This window comes from Polypterus senegalus, chromosome 11 (assembly GCF_016835505.1).
Source record: "Polypterus senegalus isolate Bchr_013 chromosome 11, ASM1683550v1, whole genome shotgun sequence".
Classification (NCBI taxonomy): Eukaryota; Metazoa; Chordata; class Cladistia; order Polypteriformes; family Polypteridae; genus Polypterus; species Polypterus senegalus.
Genome location: NC_053164.1, coordinates 46,924,781 through 46,949,452, shown reverse-complemented (window position 1 = coordinate 46,949,452; position 24,672 = coordinate 46,924,781). Strand labels below are relative to the sequence as shown.

The 24,672-nt window shown below is 36.4% G+C and overlaps 1 protein-coding gene across 2 annotated transcripts in view; it reads left to right on the top strand.

Annotated features, from left to right (window-relative positions):
- Positions 1-3,808: 3,808 nt before the first annotated feature.
- The window catches only part of entpd4 (ectonucleoside triphosphate diphosphohydrolase 4), a 56,295-nt gene continuing 35,431 nt past the window's right edge, over positions 3,809-24,672 (top strand). For both annotated transcript variants that reach the window (XM_039768530.1, XM_039768529.1), the window contains exons 1-3: positions 3,809-4,079; positions 16,504-16,687; positions 18,787-18,984. In XM_039768530.1, coding sequence (XP_039624464.1) covers positions 16,680-16,687; positions 18,787-18,984 — 206 coding nt within the window. In that variant the 5' untranslated portion in view covers positions 3,809-4,079; positions 16,504-16,679. The remainder of the gene's footprint in view (positions 4,080-16,503; positions 16,688-18,786; positions 18,985-24,672) is intronic.

Sequence of the window (24,672 nt, the reverse complement as noted above, 5' to 3'; positions counted from 1 at the left end):
AAACCTTTTTACCCATTCATAATCGTTTAATTGAATACTGCTATTTTTACTACAGTATGTACTGAGCCAACATCCTTCGGTGAATTTCAGCTGGTTTCACTCCTACTGCCCAAAGAAATTTCATTATGGTGCATTGTTCAACAATGGGGCAGTCCTAAAGTGGAGCGTAAATGGTCATTTGACCTTGACTTCAACTAGAATAGTGGGAGAGTGCTGCGCTGTGTGTGTCCAAATTGCTTGCCTTATATTTTTTTATTTACTTTCGTATTTTATAATTTTCATCTATCTGCACTTTTTTTGCACTGAGAGCCACACAATAGTTTCATTTTATTTTTTTTCTTTGAGGAAGTCAGTGTCTCCACATTTCATGCATTTGTAAAATTCAAAAATATGCCTACAAATAATCAGTACTTTACCTAAAATCTGCCTAAACATTCACATCAGATTTTGTAGTTTATATAATTTATCCATCTATACATTCCTAATCTATTTCAGAGTTGTAGTAGACTGGAGCTTATACAGGCATTTAATGGAACAATCCTTAAATGAAAAAAGAAAGTTGTTAATAAATTAATGTAATAAAATGTACTTAAGTCTGTTATGGCATGTTTTACATACTCAAATTACAATTTAAAATGCATATTCAACAAATGCCAGGAATAAAATTTGCTTAGGAAAATACACATTTGAAGTCTGCATTCCTTAATATGCTTCTGTTGGGAAAATAGTATGTTGGTAAAGAATTAATCTCTCTCTATGAGCTTCAAACATCAGCAAATCCACATTAGGAATCTCTGTAAACAAAGACCCTTCTCAACATTTCTCCACTACTATTACAGTATTCAAATTCACAACAGACTCCCTTGAAAAGCCTGGGAAGAGAATGACTTCACAACCTTTTGCATACACAATCCTTCTGGACTTGAAGGGCACATTCATCCCCACCACTTACAGTGACGTTAATTTGTTTTATACATCTCCACTAAAAGCATATAATACCTGACATCAGAGAACATATCTACCACAGAAGGAGACTACTAGTAGTATTTTAAACAATGGTACACTATACTGGAATACAATCATATTTCAAAAAGTTAAATCAACAAAAGTTGCCTGAATGAAGCATTCTGGCTGTAATAGTTAAGCTTTGTAATATCTTACAGTCCTTTCTGAAATAGTGGTGCAGTGTAAATGATGTCTCACATTATCTGTGACTGCTGTTATATACATTTGTAGGTGGCCGTATTGCTCTTCCTTGAAGCTCAAAGACTGTGAACAGGCAGCAATGTCAAGTCAACCACAAATGCTAAAGAAAAAAATGATAACATTCAACCATCCATTTCTGAAGTCCGTATTTCAGAGTTAAACCCTGCCTTAGGCCTTATGGGTTTTAGAAATTGGATTGATGGATTGATTAGCTTTACAATTTGTTTTAAATAATCAAGGATGACCTTAATATAATTTGGACCATTAGGGTGCGTGCAGCTGCCCTAACCTGACACAAATGGGCAGACACAAGTTCAAGTCCAGCACACACCTTTATTTCAAGTGGGGCAGTATTTTTCCTTCACTCCCCCCTAAAAAGCACAGTACACAAGCAATAGTACAGTCCTTTCCTTCCTTCCTTCCTTTTCTCCATTCTCTGCTGCCTCTGCTCCTCTTCCAGCAAGCTTCGTCTACCTCCCAACTCTGGCTCCTCGAATGGAGTGAGGCAGCCCTTTTTATAGGGCACCTGAAAGTGCTCCAGATGCTCCCAGATCTTCTTCCGGCAGCACTTCCAAGTGTGGTGGAAGTGCTGCAACCCAGGGCTCTGAAACTGTCCAGGTGCTCCCTGGTAGTGGCCACAGGCCTCAGCAGGGTTGAGCCAGGGTTGTTGTCCTCTAGTCTTCCAGGAGATGTATTGCCCAAAATATGCCCTCTCCCATGGTACTTCCATCACAGGAGAGTCCCATCTGGGCAAGGGCCCCGGCCATTTGCCACAATATATAATATTCATATATTATAAACATCTTTGGAAAATTGTTATTTGTCTTGTAATCAGTGCTACCAGGATAGGTTATTACTCACGCTGAAGATTAATTATGAAAAGAGAAGCTGTAGGCATAAGAGGTAACCCAAAAAAATGGATCTCAAATTTCTTAACTAGCAGATTATAAATAAGAGGAGAATTCTCCACCTGGGGTCTGTTTTAAGACTGTTACCTTTTCTGATTTACATTAATGACATAGATTTCAGTGTAGTTAGTAAACTTGTGGAATTTGCAGATGATAATAAAAGTGGAGGAATGTCAAGACAACGAGGAGTCAGCAAAAACAATTCCAGAAGCTTCAGAACTGGGCAAACATTTGGAAAATGTTGTTTAGTGTAGAAAAGTGCAAACATGAATTATAAATATAAGATGGGAGACATGGCTCTAAAGGAAGCAACCTCTGAGAAAGATATAGGGGTTTATGTTGGCAAAAACATTTTAATCATCTAAGCAATGTGCATAAACAATTAAAAAGACATAAAATGAAAGATTAAATCATTGATACCTGAATATGAATCAAGAGACGTTATGCTCCAACTATATAATGCACTAATGAAACCGCATCTGGAGTATTGTGTGCAATTCTGGTCACCATGGTACAAGACAGACACAGCACTACCAGAAGCTGTGCAGAGGAGTGCAACCAGATGGAACTCAGGACTTAAACACCTATCATATTCAGATAGATTCCTTAATGAAGTTATTTAATCTTGAGCAGAGAAGGCTATGTGGGAACCTAACTCAGGTTTTCAGAAGGCATTGGTAGATCCAGCAGAATTCCCTGGGACTGTGATTCCTAGGCCCCAATATATTATTCTTAATTTTAGGAAAATTTCTGCTTTTTTTTTTAAGAATACAGCAGGTGTTCATGTTTCGATTCTATGCAAACTCAAAGAGCTGGTCGGTGCACATGAGGTTTGCATTCCTTCTCTCGAGTTGAGATGCATTTGTCTTCAGTAGGAGTGAATATGCAATATTCAATTACCTTGAAAGCATCATTGCTATTATTAATATAATTATTTTTGTAGTAACTTTTAGTTTGATTCCTTAGTGTAGTATTGATTACCTATTCTTTTAATATTAATAAAACATGACAGTATAAAAATAATTGCTTATTTGATTTATTTATTGAGGGACCCAGTAAAAATCTCTTTCCAGGGCCTGGCATTGGCTCTCATAGACCCTGGGCGTGCGCACACACACAGGTCAGTTTTTTAGTCGTTTGAGGATGTGGGAGTAAAGTCCATGCAGATGCAAGCAGAACTTGCAGACTCACCACAGGTGGTGAGTTGACGTAGAATTTGAACCTGGGGCAGCTGCATATTTAGAAAACTTGTGTTTAAAAAATAATTCTGTATATTTCTTAAAGTTCATCAAGTGGCTTTTCTAAGTTCAGAATTGCAGATACGGGACTAATGGTTGTTTTCTACGTCGTAATTTATACTTAAAATGCGTGGCTGCAAATATAATGAAAATACAAAACATATGAAAAAGATTCATATGTTATTAATGAAAAAAAAACTTACTCTGTTTTCTTGTAAAATTTTGAATCTACATGTATATATTCTCTATCTTCGGATAAAAAAAAACGAACGCACTTCCAGCTTCTGAATGACTTCAATAATTTATTTCTTCAGACTCACCAAACTGTACATTGGTCGGAAGTGCGCGCGCGCGCACTGGCTGCACGTTCACGGCTGTGAAACTGTTTTAACTTTGATGCCATTTTGGCTCTAGTGACGCTTCCGTTAAGATTGGGGATTACCGTTTCCTCAGGCGGGGTTCTTCATGCGACAGAGCCAACATGGCACCAGTTTCCTTGACAGTAAGAAACGGTAACCGGCACATTCATTCTATTGGTAATTAGAGGTACTGACTGAGTCGTAATATCGTGCGTGTCAAGATAGGTTGCACAGGAGGAAACTTGACATTTTGAAGCACCTGAGACTGTGGAGGCCGTGTAGAAGAAGCAGTGACACATCAGCATCGGACTTTGCGACATGTAGAGTTTTTTTCAGTGGTTATGTTAGACGTCTTTAAAGGCGTGTGGGTAAGTAAATACTTTACGCGGCACTTCCTTGAACATCCTTGCCTGAGGTGAAAGCGTAGCATGTCTTCATACCGATTTCGATGTACAGTCTTGCGTAGGTCACTGTAGTGAACCACTGTTGCTGTCTCTGCCATCGTGTTGAGTTTCAACGCAAGGGGTTTTGTGACTGCGTATACCCATCCCTGTAGTAATTATAATTTGTGAACATTTAGTATTGATGAAGAGAGCAGAGATCGCACATATAAGCAGAAGTAATGTAGTTGTTGATTTGCATGTTCTTTCAATGAAATGTTATGGAATCGTGAACGGGTTAACCCTTGCACGGTTGGTTTTTTAGAGGAACCAATTCCATTTCTTTTAAAAATACAAATGCAGCATTATCTAAGTCATATGTGGGTTAATTGATACATGTCAATCATGGAATTATAGATATTTTGGAAGAAAAGTAGACATCATTTAAACCGATTTTACGATTGGATGAACGGTATTAAATGAAATGTTATACTTTGATAATACACCAATGAGTTTCTCCTCCAGATCTACGTGTTCAAATACAGGATCGTAGGGGCCAATCCTATTTGCTTCCAGCGCAAAACAGGAGCGAAAGTGTGGGATAAGTATTGGGCACATTCAATTTATATAGACAAAATACAGAGATGCCACTCAGGCCATTACCCCAGCTTGATACGTGGTATGAAACTAATAATTGAAAAAACACAACTCTATAACATCAGTACTTTACTATTATTAATATTATAACCTTCCGACTTGAAAAGAGGAAATCTTTAAAAAAAAAAAAATAAAGTCATGAGAAAATAAGCAGCAAGTAATACGATTTATCACACTGAATTACCAAAGTATAGTAGTTTTTAAACATTAGAGGAGACGCCAAATAGAAAGTACTATCTGTTGCCAATTAAGTACTGCTATGCAAGATATTTGATGGAAAAATAAACATATCTCAGAGATTTCACTCCATCCACAGTTTATGCCACGTGTACTATTATAAGTAGAAAGGTGCCAAAATAGAATACACTTGACCTTTAATGCACTAATTACAGGTTTGAATATACTTGTCACCTGTAGTGTAAAATTGCTGAATTATCAGTAATTCTTGGAAGCAGGACAAGTTTGAAAGTGAAACATTTATAAAGAGACATCAAGGACGCCTGTGTAATGAAATGGTTACATGTTGTCATTGTTCTCATTCTGCACATACTTCTCATGTCATCTAAAACAAATCATTGTCTTTTGGAAATAATTTATAATTATAAAATAAATATAAATAAATATAAAAGGCCATCTGTTATTTTAGTGACATACTTTTGAGTAAAAGTGGCACAGAATATTACCAGTATAGTGGCACCCAGCTGCCAGGACATATAAACTTTGTGAACTCTATAAAATGAAAGGAAAATAGTATTATTGAAGACCTTCGCCAACCTGCAGCACTTGCACCAATAGATACCGTGTCCATTTCTGTCTGCTCATCATAAGGCTTCTGAACAGTCAATCATTAACAACAAACATTGTAACTAAAAAACACTGTGGGTTTTATATATGCATGTGTATTTATATGTATAGCAAAGGCAGATATCTGGTGTTTAAAAAAAAAAATAAAAAAAGACTTATTTCATTATTGTTCATTAAATGTTTCATGAACTTTCCACAAATACAGTAATACATTGCCGATGCTTGGTTTGTATGTGTTAATTTAGTCTTAAAAATTCATTGTACTCTTCCTTTGTGTGTGTGTGTGTGTGTCTCTGGGTGGTATCATATTATTGTAACTGTTCGGAGAAGTCCTACAAGTAAGAACTAAATTGTACTATGTATAAATAACAGTAAAAGTTGATGTTTATATCTTTTGAAATCAATATTAGTTACAGGCAGCTATATTTTTCTTTGTCGAGTTAAAATAATGGACTCATTAAGTCTCATGTTAGACAGAAGATTTTTTAACACATAATATATAGAATGAAATGCAAAAAAAATTGCAGTTGTCATATAAGTATAGTATTATGTCAGACTATTGTAAACGTGACTGCTTTTTAACTCTTGTATGTCTTCATAACTAATTGCTATTGAACAACTAAAATGATTAATTTTTTTTGTACTTTTGTGTACAGCACAAAGGCTAAATGCTTGGCCCTTAAGTATACCTGTGAATTTCTTACTTCACTCCAGCCATTTTTTTAAAATCATAGAATAAGTCCTAATGTTAAAGCAGTTTCTTTTTGATATTATGTCAAACCCCAAATTAATCACAAATGTGTAGGATTTAAATATCAATATAATTATTTTAATGAGAGAGGTATATCAAGTTAAGTGGAATGAATAGCTAAAGGCCACATACAGTATGTGGCAAATGACAAATAAGTAAGATCAGGTTTTCTAAAATTGTTTTTCGTGTGCCTTGAAAGACTAACTGTTCTTCTTTAAATTTTAATTGACATTTGCTGTGCCAAAGCCTGCTAAAACATAGATTTAAAAACGCAGTATCGAAAATGTTATATGCTGTACTTATTATTACAAAGAAAAAAACAGTCATTGTCCAACCCGTTATATCCTAACACAGAAAGTGGCACAGGATAGCTGGAGCCAGTACCAGACAACACAGGGCGCAAGGCAGCATATGTGAAATTACAATTTTACATTTTTGTTGTCTTAATTGTGTCTTAAAAGGATTGACACTCCAATGGAAAATTAAAGTCCATGAATGTTTGTGATTTGTGTATACATAAATGGTTTGAATAGGTGAAGATTTCAAAACAGATAAATAATAAATTCTCACAAATATACATATGCCACCCTCCTCTTTGCAATGTCACTTTTATATGAGGGTGGGAGCAGTCTGGTTGATTGTTTTCTGTTAAATGGTTTTGGTTTTATTTGTAATTTTTGCAATAGAGGTAGGAAATTATTTTTTTGGGACAATTTTTGCCTCCACTGACTGAAACCTAGGGTATTTTATAAGCAAATAGGTCGATTTTGGAAAATACTAACAAGAAAGTGACTTATTTAGTCTCCCCAGTTCCAGTAAAAATTAAGTGATGTATAATTTTTTATTAAAAATGTCAAAACATAAGCATAATGAATTAAGTTGTGCATAGACTCAATTTTCTTCCTATTTTTTATTTCAAAAAGTCTAAAAATAAGCAATATATTGATAAGAGCAAAAGAGATCATGTTATATTTAAGTCTATGGTGCTTAAAGTGTTTCAGACCAAGGACCAAATTGCTAAAGTTAAAGATAGAGTTGACCAATTATAGCCAACCATCATTTTTTTTGAGAGACTTCATGCTCCTCTCACCACATTTAATCTATACTAATAAAAGGTAAAGCCCTCACTGACTGACTGACTGACTCACTCACTCATCACTAATTCTCCAACTTTCCGTGTAGGTAGAAGGCTGAAAATTGGCAGGCTCATTCCTTACAGGTTATTTACAAACGTTGAGCAGGTTTCATTTAGAAATTCTACGCGTAACGGTCGACAACGTCTGCCATGCTTAACTTTCTTATTTATGGCCCCATATTCACGAAATTTGGTAGGCGGCTTCCCTGTGCTAACCGAAACCGATGTACGTACTTATTTCGGTGGTGTGATGTCACTGTCGGCCGCCATATTGAACTTTCTAACGGTCTTTGTTACCTGTGGGCCCATCTTTAAGAAATTTGGTACGCGGGTTTCCAACGCTAACTGAATCCTACTTATATACATATATACGTCCATAGCCTGCAGCTTGGTCGTCGTGTGAGGCAGCATTGGGTCCCCCATCCCCACACCTCCCACGTTGTTGGCTGCCTGCCTATATAAGGCCGAACGTCGCTCCGGTCTCTACATTCCCTTCCTTGCTTCGTCACAGGATTCACGTCTCCCTGCTGATAACTACAGCCTTTTTATTTAATCCACGACTTCTCTGCTGTTTTATTGTTCGTTTATTACGATTGTAGTTATTGTGTAGGTATTTTAGACTTACTTTACATTGTTCAGGTACCCATTTCCTTTATCGTTCCAACCGTACCCCAATTAACATGTCTATCGAGGTGATCACCATCGATCAAAGAACTGTCACTTACTGAGTGGTTTCCATGCCCAGAGATGCCGCCTGCCTTTTCCATTCTCTGTGTTACATATTGCACGGCCATATCAGGCTTACTCTTGATATCCGGAGGAACATTGTGTCTTATGTATTGAATGACTGAGACCGGTTCAAGGTGTGGACTGATGACGGCACAGGAGATAATTATACTACACAGGAGCACTAGAAGAGTGAAATGCTTAAGCCCTTCACCTATGGTTCTGCATGTGAGTTGATGGCTGCCGCTGAATTGTTCGGTTGTCGCTTTCAAGTGTACTGAAATAGCCAAATATTTTACACCTTTGGAGAACTGCCAATGCCTCTTAAACATCTTAGATTCACAGGTGACGATTTCAGTAGTGGACACCTTGATGTTTATGAATGTTTAAACTCTCAAAAGCAGGATGTGAAGTTATCGATGAAACTGGTTGTATACTTCCAACGCTTGACAGATGCTGAATGTCACTACAACACAAGTCCTACAAATACTGTCGTAATTGAAACAAACCATGAAACTCAAACCGATTATGACAGCAGCAATCCAAGCTGTGAGATTTGAGACAAGATTACTGTTCACATGGCCAACTGTACGTTGCATGCTTAAGAGTAAGCTCAGCACACAGCTTGGTCATATTACAACTGGAGGGCCGAACTCAAACTGTGGTATACAAAGAGATCCTTAACAAATAATTATTGGTATATTTTCCCTCAGTTTAAAAAGGTTTAATTTTCTTCTTATTAAAACTTTTAGGGCAGTACTTCGCCGCTGCGAAAAGTGGGTATTTTGCTAGTTTTTAATAAAGGTATTTGTTTGAAAAGGGTAAATTCTATTCCTGTGTTGCAAATGATCAGTAATAATTCCTCTACCATGAATAAAGTATAAGAACAGACAACATGACAACACTGATGTAGCATGTACTGGTTGAATGGAATTAAAGAATTGCAATTTCTAGACATGGTCTTTCCAGGCTGATGGTAAGATGAATTTTAAAAGGAGACCTTAGTAGTGAATAATAAAATCAGGACTTGAGAGGGCTGAATTTGAAGAAATGTTGAAGAAGAGCGAAAGACAAGGTGCTCACAACATGTGATCAGGAAATAGAACCAGAAGCTTTTACTAAAGTATATAGTGCTACATAGAAATGGATTATACTATCGGTAACATAGTGAACAGCTTACTAAGCACATCGTAAACATTCCTTGTCACCAAAAGCAGACATGTGATGCCTTGTCAGTTGGTGCTGGAAATTCACATATTTGTGTGTGCGTGTGTGCTTATGTTGCACACCATGAAATCACCCTCAGCACTGTTACTAGTTTGAAGGAAACCTTGACAAGAATTATAAAACATTATTAGTATTTCAATAGCACACATTTGTATTTGGAATCAATCCAATTAATAGTTTATGGACATTGCAGATCAATTATTTCTGATGCTGCACACATTGCCTTCTGTACTGCTTTAGTTCTTCCAGGAATGCTGTCATGCAAGTTCTGAACTGGTTTGTAATGTGATATTGCACCATTCTTTATGGAAAAAACCTCCAGTCCTTTCAGGAATAAATAAAGTAGGTGAAAACATTCTTTACAGTCTACACACTAAATCTTCACATAACAGTTCAGTCATGTTTAGATCTGGTTATTGTCTAAGTGATTTAAGTTTATCCTGGTGTTCTTGAAACCACTTGTGAATTGTTTTTGCAGTGTGTATGAAAACATTGCAATCTTGGATTAGGGGAGCATCATATGGAACCCATGTTTGCATGACAGAATACTCCTGGTATGTAAAATGGCCAGATTATATGAGGACTTTATACAAGAATGCAGAGTAGTTCTTCAGTTCTAATGACCCGCATGAAATGGCATACCATACTATTATGGGCCCCTAACCATTTTTAACAGTTGAAAATAGACATTGAAGGTTTGACTTTCTCCTAAAACAAACCTGTCCATTTGATAGAAATGGCGAAAGATGACTCATTTGACCATATTTTTTTATTTGCTTAGGGCTCCAGATTATGTGCTCCTTACATCAGTTTACTGCCAGTTCTGCCATGAGTTCAAGCTTTTCTTGAGAATGTGTCACAGTGGTACTGATTCAGATCTGTGGTGGTTTTCAGTTTGCACCTTTATGATATTTAGCAACTATCCAGTGAAGCACAGGTTCTCCTGTTCTGTCTCAGAGGGCCACAGCGGCTGCAGGTTTTTGTTCCAGCTCAGCTGTTTAATTAAAAGCTGACTCTTGTTGATGAAGTTTTTTGTTATCTAGTGTTATTGTTTGTTAGTATGCTGATTGTCCCATTGTCAGGTCATTCTTATATTTTAGAATTTCCTTTTTGAGGCTATCACCCAAATTATTTGTGAAGTAGAGCAGATGAACAATTCTCCGACCTTCAGTTTTTTTCTCTTCCATTTTTTGTCCAACTATTGTATTAAAATAGAAACTTAATGACAAACACCAGGTTAGATAGTGAACTGACCCTTTTTATTTTTCATCTCAAAGTTAATAGGCTGCTAAAAACAGATAATACAGTGGGGGAAATAAGTATTTGATCCCCTGCTGAATGTGTAAGTTTGCTTGCTTAGAAAGAAATGAACAGTCTCTAATTTTATGGTAGTTTCATTTTAATCGAGAGAGGCAGAATATCAACCAAAAATCCGGAAAAAACGTATTTCATAAAAGTTATAAATTGATTTGCATGTCATTGAGTGAAATAAGTATTTGATCCCCTACAACCCAGCCAGAATTCTGGCTGTACATTAAAAAATTGCTGTAGCAATACTTTTCCAAATTCAAAATAAACCATTTTTTGTAGAATATTCTAATGACTTTCAAAGGGATTTAATACTTTTGCATGCCACTGTAAATAAATAAATAAATGAACAATATTATTACCAACAACAACCCCTAATCAAATATACACCGGATTGACGAAAAATTGAAGAAAACTAAAAAGAAAATTTCTGACTTGGTAGTTACAGTCACAGTAAGGCATTATACAGGCATATTGCCATTTGTATGAAGGAGCCCCAGTGTTGTTTCTTGACACACTTCTGCTAAATAATGCCTTGGCTGAAAGTATTCAATGTTAGTGTGTCAGAAAGAGGATGTGCCAGTATTGTTCATTATGGCACTCAGTTTTGTTTTCATTCTCTCTTTTGGTTCTAACTCCAGTGAGACGAGAGAGTACCATACCTGAGCCTACCTTTTTAATTAATTTGTTGATTCGGTGGGCCTGTCTTGAAGTGATGTTATCGGCCCAGCACACCACAGCATAAAAAAATTGCACTGGCCATCACAGAGTAATAGAATATGTAAAGGATGTCATTACCTACTGTAGATTAAAGGAATGCAGTCTCCAAAGAAAAAAGAGTCCGCTTTGTCTTTTATTACTGTATATAGTTCCTCTGTATAACAAACACTCAATTGCAGCAGTTAAAAGGTGGCTACTTTTTCAGTACAGATTTTTCTGATTTGCATTTATCGTAACTAGCTTTTAAAATCACTTCTTTAAAGAAACTTTTCAGTTTCAGTAATGTTCATTTCAGTTGTTTTAGCCATCATATAGTTTCATATTCATTGTGTGTCTGCTGGCTTGCTAAACATTTTTTAAAGCAATAATGAGTAATTAAAAAATATTTACTCCGCTGTAGTGTATATATTTTTTTAACTGTAAAGGATGGGAAAAGGGGAGAGAGTAGTTTATTCTGTTCTTAATGTTGTTCTTTGACAGCCGTGTCAGCCTTTTATCTAGCTGGCCCTGCACTGTAAATCATCAATTCGGTTTCACATGCCCTGTCTCTTGTCCACCAACTGCATTTTTCTTTTTTCTTTAGCTTTTAATTTTCATAAGGGCCAATTTACTCCACACTAACTGAAATCTGGGTGTATTTTAAAAACAATTGGCTGCATTTTGCAAAATTTATAGAATATTTTACCTTTTCCCAATATTGTAAGTGATTTGTTTAGTATTATCAATAACAGAATAAAATGGATAATAGATTTTCATTTCCAGCCATCCATTATCCAACCCGCTATATCCTAACTACAGGGTCATGGGGGTCTGCTGGAGCCAATCCCAGCCAACACAGGCTGTAAGGCAGGAAACAAACCCCAGGCAGGGCACCAGCCCACCGCAGAGATTTTTATTTTTTTATTAAAATATGAAAATAAGCAGTACACCTGCAGATTCAGTTTCCTTTATTATTAAAATGCTGTAAATAATGTATTGAGCCATTCTAAAAAACAGACGAATGTACTGTACGTCAGTGGTATTTAAAGGGGTTCAAACTGTGAAAGAATTTGTTAAATGTTAAGATATAGCAGACCACCTATGAACAAAAGTCTCTTATTTGCATAATTCCTCATTGTAACTACCACAGTTATTTCAGCCAGTGATCCATAATAACCCCTGAGCCATAAAGATAATATCAAGCAACCGAACATGACAGATGAGGCTGATGTGGTACACATCACAGCCACACTAAATTAAATGATTGTTTTTCATGCTGATATCTAGGGGATTTTAAAAGAGAGACCTTTGTAGTGACTAAGTTAAAAGTGTTGAGCAAGAGAATGGGGGATGAGGGGCAATTGCAAGAAGCTACCAGAAGTATGGCAGGAAGGCACAGCACTAATGTAAAATCTACTACTGTACTATATGGTACAGCATGCCCATATACTACTATTAACATAGTGTACAGCTTACTAAAAGAAATAAGGTAAAGCAAGATGGTGGCAATAGTGTGCTCAGACACCTGTGCTCCTATTGTTCAATAATAATGTTATCACTTATTCTTGTTGTTTATTCCTATTGGCTCGTTGTAAACCTAGTTCACATTCCACATGGCAAAGTTAATGAAATACTATAGCTAAGCATCTGCAAAATGTTGTATGGTGTGCTTCATGGTGGTTGTGTTAGATTGCTCCTCATGGGTGTAATTCATTCAGTAGTGCTAATGTCGGACAAAAAATTGATTATTTTAAGTAAAAGTGCATAACTGGCTAACATATCAGACTGCTTTATAAAGTAACTTTGCTCTGCAATGATGACTGCGATGTTGTGTATCATTTGACTAACACTGGTGGAGCATGGGTGGTCAGGAGTTATAAAAGTGAAATAAACAACCAGACTACTTTTTTGATTACAGTCTAAGATAATGCAATATCAATTAATTAAATAAAAATCTCTTATTTTATACTGGTAAATTGTAATAGTGAGATGTTGCTTCAGTGTTTACTGGAATGGAAACCAAAACTAATGTTTCAGTGGATAGTTGCAGCAGTGTCCATTCCATTAAAATATCACCATCCTTCTCAGATGTTTCCCAGATACTGGCTCTATAAAGTACTTACCCTGTATCTACTGTATATTGTAGAGAAGGAAGGACGTAAGAAGTTGTTAAGAGCATTGGATACAAAATAAAAGTTGTCCAGCCAAAAATGAAGTACATACCATGTTATAAAAATAATACCCCCATGAATTATACTTAATGACAGTTAAGGACTCAAAAATGACATATATGCAAATATGTAATTCAGATCCATTAAATCATAAAAACATGTAAATCATAAAACACGTGTGTATAATATAGATACATATAATACACAGATTATGATCTGTGATTACTGCAGAAATGGATGAAGAGCTTTGCCTTTAGTTATATAAAAAGTCACACTGAACTATAGAGAGCAGTATTTACTAAGATAGCCTCTCTGAGCCCACCTAAACTGTTGTTGAATCTTATTCTGTTGGGGTGGATGGGACATCCCCAGGTTCACCACAGTATCACACAAAACAACACCCTTTATAACTTTTTGTCTCCCCCTCATTCTTTCTGTAAATTCTAATCCCTAACTCTTGCAATTTTAGCATTTGTCTCACTTCTCTTACAAAGAGATAGCTTTAAATCACTTGTTAGGGTCACTTGTTAGCCCTGAATTCACTTTTGTGGTCATGGCGATCTTCTGTTTGCTGCCGGGATACCAGGCTAGAACTCAACTTAGCCTCTACTGAGGTTCTTGTACCCATATGCTGGCTAGGTTTCTAAGCTAGCACTTTAGCTGAGAAACAGTATGGTGTAATGTAATCAATATAGTGTTTTCTCCAGCAGCCTCTGATGATCTTTCTTTTTTCTTACCCTCTTTAAGAAGCGGTCAGACATTGCAGCCAGTATCTAAATTGATTGTCCCCTAGTGTTCTAGGTGACAATTAACAGCTTACACTCAGGCTTTTTTTTCCTCTCTCTTTCACTCTTTTTTTCTTACGCTGGACTCCTTACCTACTGCCTTTCTGCAGCACACATATTGGGCATACTGTACACTTTCTGCCCCCGTATTTCTACACTGAAATTGTGCTTCTGCCATTATAGCTTTCTGTGCCAACTAGATATCTTCTGTTTCAAATTTGTATTTTGAGTTCTCCTGATTGTCTGGCCAGTGTATTAAGAAACACCAGCTCTATAAGTTTTGTATGGAATGAATATGAGGTATAAAGACATAATTGTAGATTAAAAACAAGAATACATTTAAGCAGCAGAACCATTATATTCCGAGTATGAATCTGAAGAAGATATTTCCTCATCTGACAATGTGTAATTTAAAAAAAAAAAAAAAATTTTTATTAACCATAAGTCCATCTTGATTTTTTTCTCTCGTTTGTGGTATACTGGTAGTGAGAAAAAAATACCAAAAAAACTAATTTTTAAAATGGTGCAATGAAATAGCTTCATTTATCCTCCTCCCTGCACTAGAGGTTATTTAGGAGATAAAATCCCCTAACCCCCCAGGCCCAAACACGCTACAAACTCTGAGGGGTATAACATACAACCACCCCAGTCACCCCCTAACTCAATCTCCATATCAAACATCACAGAGCTGGAGACTCAGAAATGGAATCAATAGTTCTATTGATGCAGAGTGCGGCAGGACAGTGAGGTGTGTGATTTTGTGCCCAAGGGATGTTACTGTGGGAAGTGGGGTTTTGGGGTTGGAGTCATACATTAATTGCTTTGGTACTGGTACCAATTGCTGACATCAATACTAAAGTCAAAATTATAGTACTGTTGATCCCACACTAGTGACTTACCACCTTTGCTGTGTATGATGACAATTCACAATTGATTGGCCATTTTATCATGCTCTCAAAGCATGTGTTAATCATGTAATTTTGTTCCTTCAATTTCACTACAATTGTGTAGAACTGTCAGTTTTGGTAGCATTTTATTTTAACTACTTTTTGCTCCCTTGAAAGAGCAAATGGATGTTTTGTGCTTTGTAAAATTAAACTTCTCAAAGTGTGTATTTCTTGCAGTCCCACTCTGAAATTCAAGCCCTACAAATAAAGGGAAGTGTACTCAGCTTTCTTCACCCATGGGTTTGTGGAAATTTAGAACAATCATCCAGATCATTTAGTTGAAACAGCTTCAGAAATGGAATGAGTATTTGGGACACAATGTAGTTGCTATGCCAAATAAGTGTGTTTAACTGAATGTTCTTCCCAGTTTTCTGTAATTTGTGTGGATAGATTTATTTTCCTTAGGTAATAACTAATTGATTCTTGTATAGATTTTTACCCCTGTGCACCACAGTTTAAAGTTACAGATGAAACAATTCGGACATTATTAAAGTGCACACTGCAAACTTTTAAGGGTATTTGTATAAATTATAGAATGATAGAAGTGACAACATTTTTTTCTACATTGTCCCCCATTTTAGGGCGCCATAATGTTTGGGACATATCAATGACAGATATATTAAAGCAGTCATATTTAGGACTTTGTTGCATATCTTTTGCGTGCAATGTCTGCTTCATGTATGTGATTCATAGACATCACCAGGTACTAAGTATCTCCTCTGGTGATGCTTTGCCAAGCTTCTAATGCAGTCATCCTGAGCTCCTGCTTGTTCTGGGAACTTGTCCCCTTAAGTTTTCTCTTTTGCGTATGAAAGGCATGCACAACTGGATTTAAATCACATGACTAGCTTGGCTATTATCTTCTTATAGGATGATGCACCATCCAATGAGTTTGGAGACATTTACTGGAACTTGAGCAGATCATATGTTTCTTCATATCTCAGAATTCATTCTGCAATGGCTATCAGCAGTTCCATCAGCAGTGTAGATAAGTGTGTCAGTGACAGCCATAACACCCCCACCACCATACTTATCAGTAATTCAAAACATATTGTAATTTGACACTTACGAACAATAAAATGTCCCTTTCCAGGTATTTGCATGTTCTTCACACATTTGCTGTAACGATTCCTTCTGTGTTGTAAATTTTGGATTGCTGACTAATGCAAGCTCAGTTTAATTTTTTTTCTCTCGCAAAATAGGAGGAAGAATTATCTATAATATTGGAGAGAAATTAAATATGCAGTTCTACAGGAAAAAAAGGTCTTGAGAAAGACTTTCTTTTAGTTGAATCTCTTGGTTAACGGTGGACACCAGATAGGATGTTCATTTTGGTAGAAACTGTATTCATCGTTTTTTGCCTTGAAGAGACGCAACCATGGGCAGGTAAGTAATTTTCTATAAGCATCAAATTGCTTGCTATAAATTATAATCAAAAGTAAGGGTAACATTTTCAGAAATTCTGTTTCTTAGATATGTTTTTGTGACTTGATTTTATTTTGCTGTCACCAGCTATCTGCTTATTGATGTCCTTTTAATATTGCTGCAAAGGCCAATATACACAGTCTAAAATATTCATTCATTAATTTTTTGATCTGTCTTTATTCAGCATAGTGTTAAATGAGATAGAAGATTCCTTGGAATAAGCAGCTCAGGATAGAAGGGTGCACTCTTGCATGCACCTTCAATGCCCTCCAATATTTTTGGCATCCCTTGTAAGAAGGGTTAGAAAAAAAATCCCTGTTTGCTGAAGAACCATCATCTTGCACTGAAAAAATGAGAAACATTTGACTTTTAATTGAAACAAGTTAATTCAAAGAAAAACAAAGTCCTCATCAAGAAATTAATATTTTTAACAAAATAACGTGCCATAATTGTTGGCATCCTTGGAAATTAATGTGAAACAATGTAACTGAAGCATGTTTCCTATTTGAATTGGACATTGTTAAGTTGATTGGAGTGTACAGGAACTTTCCAGCTGAAATCAATGACTTCCTGATTAACTGGGATACAAATGCGAGGAGAGACAGAACCAAATTTCCTTAGCCAACCATCATCATGGCAAAGAAAATAGAACACTAAATCCAAATGAATGAAAAGTGTGTTGCCCTTCATAACTACTCACCTGAAAATGCCAATTTCTACAGTTAGGGCAATAATAAAAAAGTGTGCATCAACTGGAACTTTGACAAACTTGCCTGGAAGAGATCCAAGTTTATTTTACCCCCACGTACAGTGAGAAGGATGGTAAGAGAGGCAATATCATCTCCAAGGATCACTGTTGGCGAATTGCAAGAAAAGGTAAAATCTTGGGGTTGTCAGGTCTCCAGAACCATCATCAGATGGCATCTCCATGCCAACAGATTATTTGGAAGGTATGCTAGAAAGAAGCCTTTTCTGTCAGTTATCCACAAACGTAAGTGCCTGGAGTTTGTAAAACATTACTACAGTTTTGACTGGAACCGTGTTTTATGGTCCGATGAAACAAAAATTGAACTTTTTGGCAATAAACACGCAGAGTGGTTTTGGTGTAAAAAGGATAGCTATAATGAAAAGAAACTTGTCCTAACTTTGAAATATGGTGGAGGTTCTATGATGTTGTGGGGCTGTACAGGAAACTATAACTGGGTCGTCATTGGATCCTTCAGCAGGATAATAGTCTGAAACACGTGTCCAGATCATCCCTGCAATGGTTAACTGACCACAATATCAAAAGTTCTGCCATGGCCATCTCAGTCCCCTGACCTGAACCCTGTTGAAAACATGTGGAGTGAGCTAAAGAGAAGAGTACACAGGAGAGGGACTTAGGACTCTGGATGATCTGGAGAGATAATGTAAAGAAGAATGGTCTCGGATGCCATGCTCTGTATTCTCCAATCTTGTAAAAGGTTATAAGAGAAGACTCCATGCTCTTATATTGGCAAAGTTAATGTCGTACAAAGTATTAAATGCAGGGATGGCAACAATTGTGGCATGTGTGTTTTTGTTAAAAATATTTGTCTTGATGAGTGCTTTGTTTTTCTTTTAATTAATTTGTTTCAATTAAAAGTCAGGTGTTTCTGATTTTTTTCAGTGCAAGATGACGGTTCTTCAGCAAACAGTGATTTTCTTCTAACCTTTCTTACTAATTTTTATAAGGGTTGCCAATAATAGTGGAGGGCACTGTATATCCCCTAATGCCAGGCCGATGTTACATTTTCAAATAGCCTAATAGAATGTCCTGGAACTGCAAAGGGGTACTGATGTGTCTAGGAAAATCCACATAGACACACTTGCTTGATACTGGACCACTTTTCAAGTGCTTTCTAATTCTTGTTTGTTTCATTCCAACTTTTATGGACAAAAACAACTAGAAGTTAATTATAGGCTTAGGTAAACTGTATTATCCTTTTCATTAATTATTCCTTCTTGGATTACTATATCTTGAACAGATCAAACACCATTAAGCTTTTCTGTTTAATTTTTTTTTTTTGTTCTCATTCTAGAATAAACTTTTCCTGTCTGTTACCAGCGTCTTGGCACTTTAGTTTGGCTCCTGTTGGAGTGCCCAGAATTGTGGGACTGGCTTTGCGCCAACTCTTGCTGCTTGGCATCTGTTTGGGAATGATTTTGCTTCTGTACTTCATTCTTGTGATGAGCAGGAGCAAACATAGTTGGTTATTTAAGGATAAGCAGTTTCAGAGGTATGTATACTATAGCTCTAGTCTTATGGGCCTTTATTTCATTAGAAGTCTAGAATTTCCTCACATCATATTCATAAAAAGGCATATGTAACAGATTAGGAGTGATATTAAAATAATCATGTTACATAATGTTTTAACTATAATCACTGTACGTATAGTACTGCTCATTAATATATAACTTGTTCAGTAATACCTAATAACAATAAAGCTTGCCCAAGTGAGTAGATCAAGGAGGAAGGCTATGCATTAAGACAGTTATTTCTTCACAATTATTTTCACTTTGCACAGTAGTGCTGTCAGCAAGATAAGCACTAAGCTGGGGTGTGTGCCCCATCCTCTGGTTATAATTCTTATTTATTTTGGACATTCACATCATAAATGGATTACACACATAAAAATGAGTTTGAAGCTTGTTTATCTCTGTTGTAGACAGACATGCTTTTTGATGCACAGCGACACTAAACTTCACTGGCTTTTTATATCACACGCCTATGCTTTAAGTAACAGGTGAAAATGTTAATATTCATTAGTCCATAAACTTTCATTTTTATCCACTTCCTGAAGGCACTACCAATAGTTTAGACCAAATGTACCTGATTGACCATTATTGCAAGTAATTAATTGAACCACTTTCTTTTACCTTTTGAAACCTCAGGAGCTTAGTGAATTTAGTTTGCATGAAGAAGACAGTTGTTGGAATTGTTCAAGTAAGGTCAGAGTAGTGCTGCTGTTTGTGGTTTATAAATCTATAAATGTGATAATTTGTAAATGATCCTATTTTGTTTAACATATCAGTTAAGCTGGAAATGTAGTCAGCACGTAATTGCAGGGCAGTAAGTGCAAACATGTAGACAGGCATTTAGAAAAATCTGGTCTTTCAGTTTTAAAGAGAGGCTGAAAGTTAAACTGGAAGGAAGACTAAAGCCAAAAGCTTGGATCAAAAGTTGAGAACTACAGGTTTTTAATTCACGGTAAACTGCATCTGACTGGCTTGTTGTCCAAGTATGGACACTTCTGGATGGTTTTGTAGACATTGAGAAATGTGATGTAGCATATAAAAGGCACCAAAATTAAAAGGATCATTTGTGAGGTATCAGGGGAACTCTTATTCTAATGAATATGCAGCTAAGCAGCAAAATGTATTATGAAAACAACCTAATTTCAGAGTTAAGAAGAACATTTCTTTTTTGGGGCATTACTTTTTTGTACAGAGTATGGACTACATACTTAACTAGTAAAGCGATCAACTGTAACACATGTGCTCTATGTTTTTGAAAGACCTTGCTAATAAAGTATATATCATTATGGATTACATATTTACCATGTATTTTGTAGTTTAGACAAAACTGGAGCCACTCTAGGCTGTCATATCATGTATCATTGTTTGAATATAATTCAAATATTCATGCAAAAAAAAAAAACAAAAAAAAACTTATTTGAAGGGAAAAACTGATATTCAAATTCAGGAGAATGGTTGGTGTTCTTTACTCACACTAATTTTAGCATCATATTATTCAGGACAAGCTAAATAATTTTGCTGTATTTTGCAGAGCTGGTTTTACACACGACTCACAGAATCTGCCCTTTCTCATTTTTAATGGTTAGTTCATATGATCATTAGTAAAACAGAAAACATTCTTCTTCTTCTTCTTCTTCTTCTTCTTTTCCAAAGCATTTTGGGACTGCTTTCTACTCTCCATTATCTAATTCATGTTGTAGACCAATTTAATTCCATACATACATTGCAAGAAAGCCATAACTGTATAGATTGTGCTAATTGAAATTATATTACATTATACTAGAATTTTTGTAGTTGAGCAAAGCCATAAATGAGGTTTAACAGTGCACATTTATCTCATCAGGCATTATACCAAATGTTAATTTTAAGGTGTTAGTAGTGATTGTAATGCAATTCTAATCAGTGTTGCCCAAACTAAACCAAGTATAGGACATTCCCAAAATGTCATTTAGTGAAGTGGGCTCTTGACATTGTTCAAAGGTTGGATCTTAGCCTAGGTAGGTTTTAGGCAATTTGTGAGATATCTGAATAATAAACCCATATAATTCAATTATTTTACGCTTGTTGAAGTGGAATGCTAAGTCATTGAGGTTCTGGAAGAAGCTACATTTCATCCTGGGGACAAACAAAAATCGATTAATCAATCTAAGAATGAGTAACATACCAAAAATAACATAGATATACTATACAACAAGTAACAGAAAAAGTAGGGTCATTTATATATCTATATATATATATATATATATATATATATAGATATATAGATATATAGATATAGATAGATATATATATATATATATATATATATATATATATATATATATATATATAGAGAGAGAGATTATATGTATCTCTCTCTCTCTCTCTCTCTCTCTCTATATATATATATATATATATATATATATATATATATATATATATATATACACACACACATACTGCTCAAAAGAATTAAAGGAACACTTTTTAATCAGAGTATAGCATAAAGTCAATGAAACTTATGGGATATTAATCTGGTCAGTTAAGTAGCAGAGGGGTTGTTAATCAGTTTCAGCTGCTGTGGTGTTAATAAAATTAACAACAGATGCACTAGAGGGGCAACAATGAGATGGCCGCCAAAACAGGAATGGTTTAACAGGTGGAGGCCACTGACATTTTTCCCTCCTCATCTTTTCTGACTGTTTCTACACTAGTTTTGCATTTGGCTACAGTCAGTGTCACTACTGGTAGCATGAGGCGATACCTGGACCCTACAGAGGTTGCACAGGTAGTCCAACTTCTCCAGGATGGCACATCAATACGTGTCATTGCCAGAAGGTTTGCTGTGTCTCCCTGCACAGTCTCAAGGGCATGGAGGAGATTCTAGGAGACAAGCAGTTACTCTAGGAGACTTGGAGAGGGCCATAGAAGGTCCATAACCCATCAGCAGGACCAGTATCTGCTCCTTTGGGCAAGGAGGAACAGGATGAGCACTGCCAGAGCCCTACAAAATGACCTCCAGCAGGCCACTGGTGTGAATGTCTCTGACCAAACAACCAGAAAGACTTCATGAGGGTGACCCAAGGGCACCTCTAATGGTCCTCTAATGGGCCCTGAGCTTACTGCCCAGCAGCATGCAGCTCGATTGGCATTCGCCATAGAATACCAGAATTGGCAGATGCACCACTGGTGCCCTGTGCTTTTTACAGATGAGAGCAGGTTCACCCTGAGCACGTGACAGAAGTGAAAGGGTCTGGAGAAGCCATGGAGAACATTATGCTGCCTGTAACATCATTCAGCATGAGCAGTTTGGTGGTGGGTTAATGATTGTCTTGGGAAGCAGTGTATATATATACACACACACAGTACAGGCCAAAAGTTTGGACACACCTCCTCATTCAATGTGTTTTCTTTATTTTCATGACCATTTACAGCACTCCATCACTCTCCTTCTTGGTCAAATAGCCCTTACACAGCCTGGAGGTGTGTTTGGGGTCATTGTCCTGTTGAAAAATAAATGATCGTCCAACTAACCTGACTTCTGCACAACACAACTGCTGGTCCCAACCCCATTGATAAAGCAAGAAATTCCACTAAATAACCCTGATAAGGCACACCTGTGAAGTGAAAACCATTTCAGGTGACTACCTGTTGAAGCTCATCGAGAGAATGCCAAGAGTGTGCAAAGCAGTAATCAGAGCAAAGGGTGGCTATTTTGAAGAAACTAGAATATAAACCATGTTTTCAGTTATTTCACCTTTTTTTGTTAAGTGCATAACTCCACATGTGTTCATTCATAGTTTTGATGCATATATATATATATATATATATATATATATATATATATATATATATATATATACACACAGTGGTGTGAAAAACTATTTGCCCCTTCCTGATTTCTTATTCTTTTGCATGTTTGTCACACAAAATGTTTCTGATCATCAAACACATTTAACCATTAGTCAAATATAACACAAGTAAACACAAAATGCAGTTTTTAAATGATGGTTTTATTATTTAGGGAGAAAAAAATCCAAACCTACATGGCCCTGTGTGATAAAGTAATTGCCCCCTGAACCTAATAACTGGTTGGGCCACCCTTAGCAGCAATAACTGCAATCAAGCGTCTGCGATAACTTGCAATGAGTCTTTTACAGCTCTGGAGGAATTTTGGCCCACTCATCTTTGCAGAATTGTTGTAATTCAGCTTTAGTTGAGGGTTTTCTAGCATGAACCGCCTTTTTAAGGTCGTGCCATAGCATCTCAATTGGATTCAGGTCAGGACTTTGACTAGGCCACTTCAAAGTCTTTATTTTGTTTTTCTTCAGCCATTCAGAGGTGGATTTGCTGGTGTGTTTTGGGTCATTGTCCTGTTGCAGCACCCAAGATCGCTTCAGCTTGAGTTGACGAATAGATGGCGGACATTCTCCTTCAGGATTTTTGGTAGACAGTAGAATTCATGGTTCCATCTATCACAGCAAGCCTTCCAGGTCCTGAAGCAGCAAAACAACCCCAGACCATCACACTACCACCACCATATTTTACTGTTGGTATGATGTTCTTTTTCTGAAATGCTGTGTTCCTTTTACACCAGATGTAACGGACATTTGCCTTCCAAAAGTTCAACTTTTGTCTCATCAGTCCACAAGGTATTTTCCCAAAAGTCTTGGCAATCATTGAGATGTTTCTTAGCAAAATTGAGACGAGCCCTAATGTTCTTTTGCTTAAAAGTGGTTTGCGTCTTGGAAATCTGCCATGCAGGCCATTTTTGCCCAGTCTCTTTCTTATGGTGGAGTCGTGAACACTGACCTTAATTGAGGCAAGTGAGGCCTGCAGTTCTTTAGACGTTGTCCTGGGATCTTTGTGACCTCTCGGATGAGTCGTCTCTGCGCTCTTGGGGTAATTTTGGTCGGCCGGCCACTCCTGGGAAGGTTCACCACTGTTCCATGTTTTTGCCATTTGTGGATAATGGCTGTCACTGTGGTTCACTGGAGTCCCAAAGCTTTAGAAATGGCTTTATAACCTTTACCAGACTGATAGATCTCAATGACTTCTGTTCTCATTTGTTCCTGAATTTCTTTGGATCTTGGCATGATGTCTAGCTTTTGAGGTGCTTTTGGTCTACTTCTCTATGTCAGGCAGCTCCTATTGAAGTGATTTCTTGATTGAAACAGGTGTGGCAGTAATCAGGAAATTGAACTCAGGTGTGATACACCACAGTTAGGTGATTTTTGAACAAGGGGCAATTACTTTTCACACAGGGCCATGTAGGTTTGGATTTTTTCTCCCTAAATAATAAAAACCATCATTTAAAAACTGCATTTTGTGTTTACTTGTGTTATATTTGACTAATGGTTAAATGTGTTTGATGATCAGAAACATTTTGTGTGACAAACATGCAAAAGAATAAGAAATCAGGAAGGGGCAAATAGTTTTCACACCACTGTGTATATATATATATATATATATATATATATATATATATATATATAAATAAAATTAATTTCTGTTACTGCACAAAAGTAGTAAGTAGTTAACTCTAATAAGATTTTTTTTCATAACTTTTAAAATTATATTCTTTTTCAGTTTTTGGTAACCTAAACAGTTCTTTAAACTCTGGCTGTTTACTGCTTACTTTGTGCCATTTCAAGTTATTACATGAGCTTAAACTGCTGAAATTTCAGTAA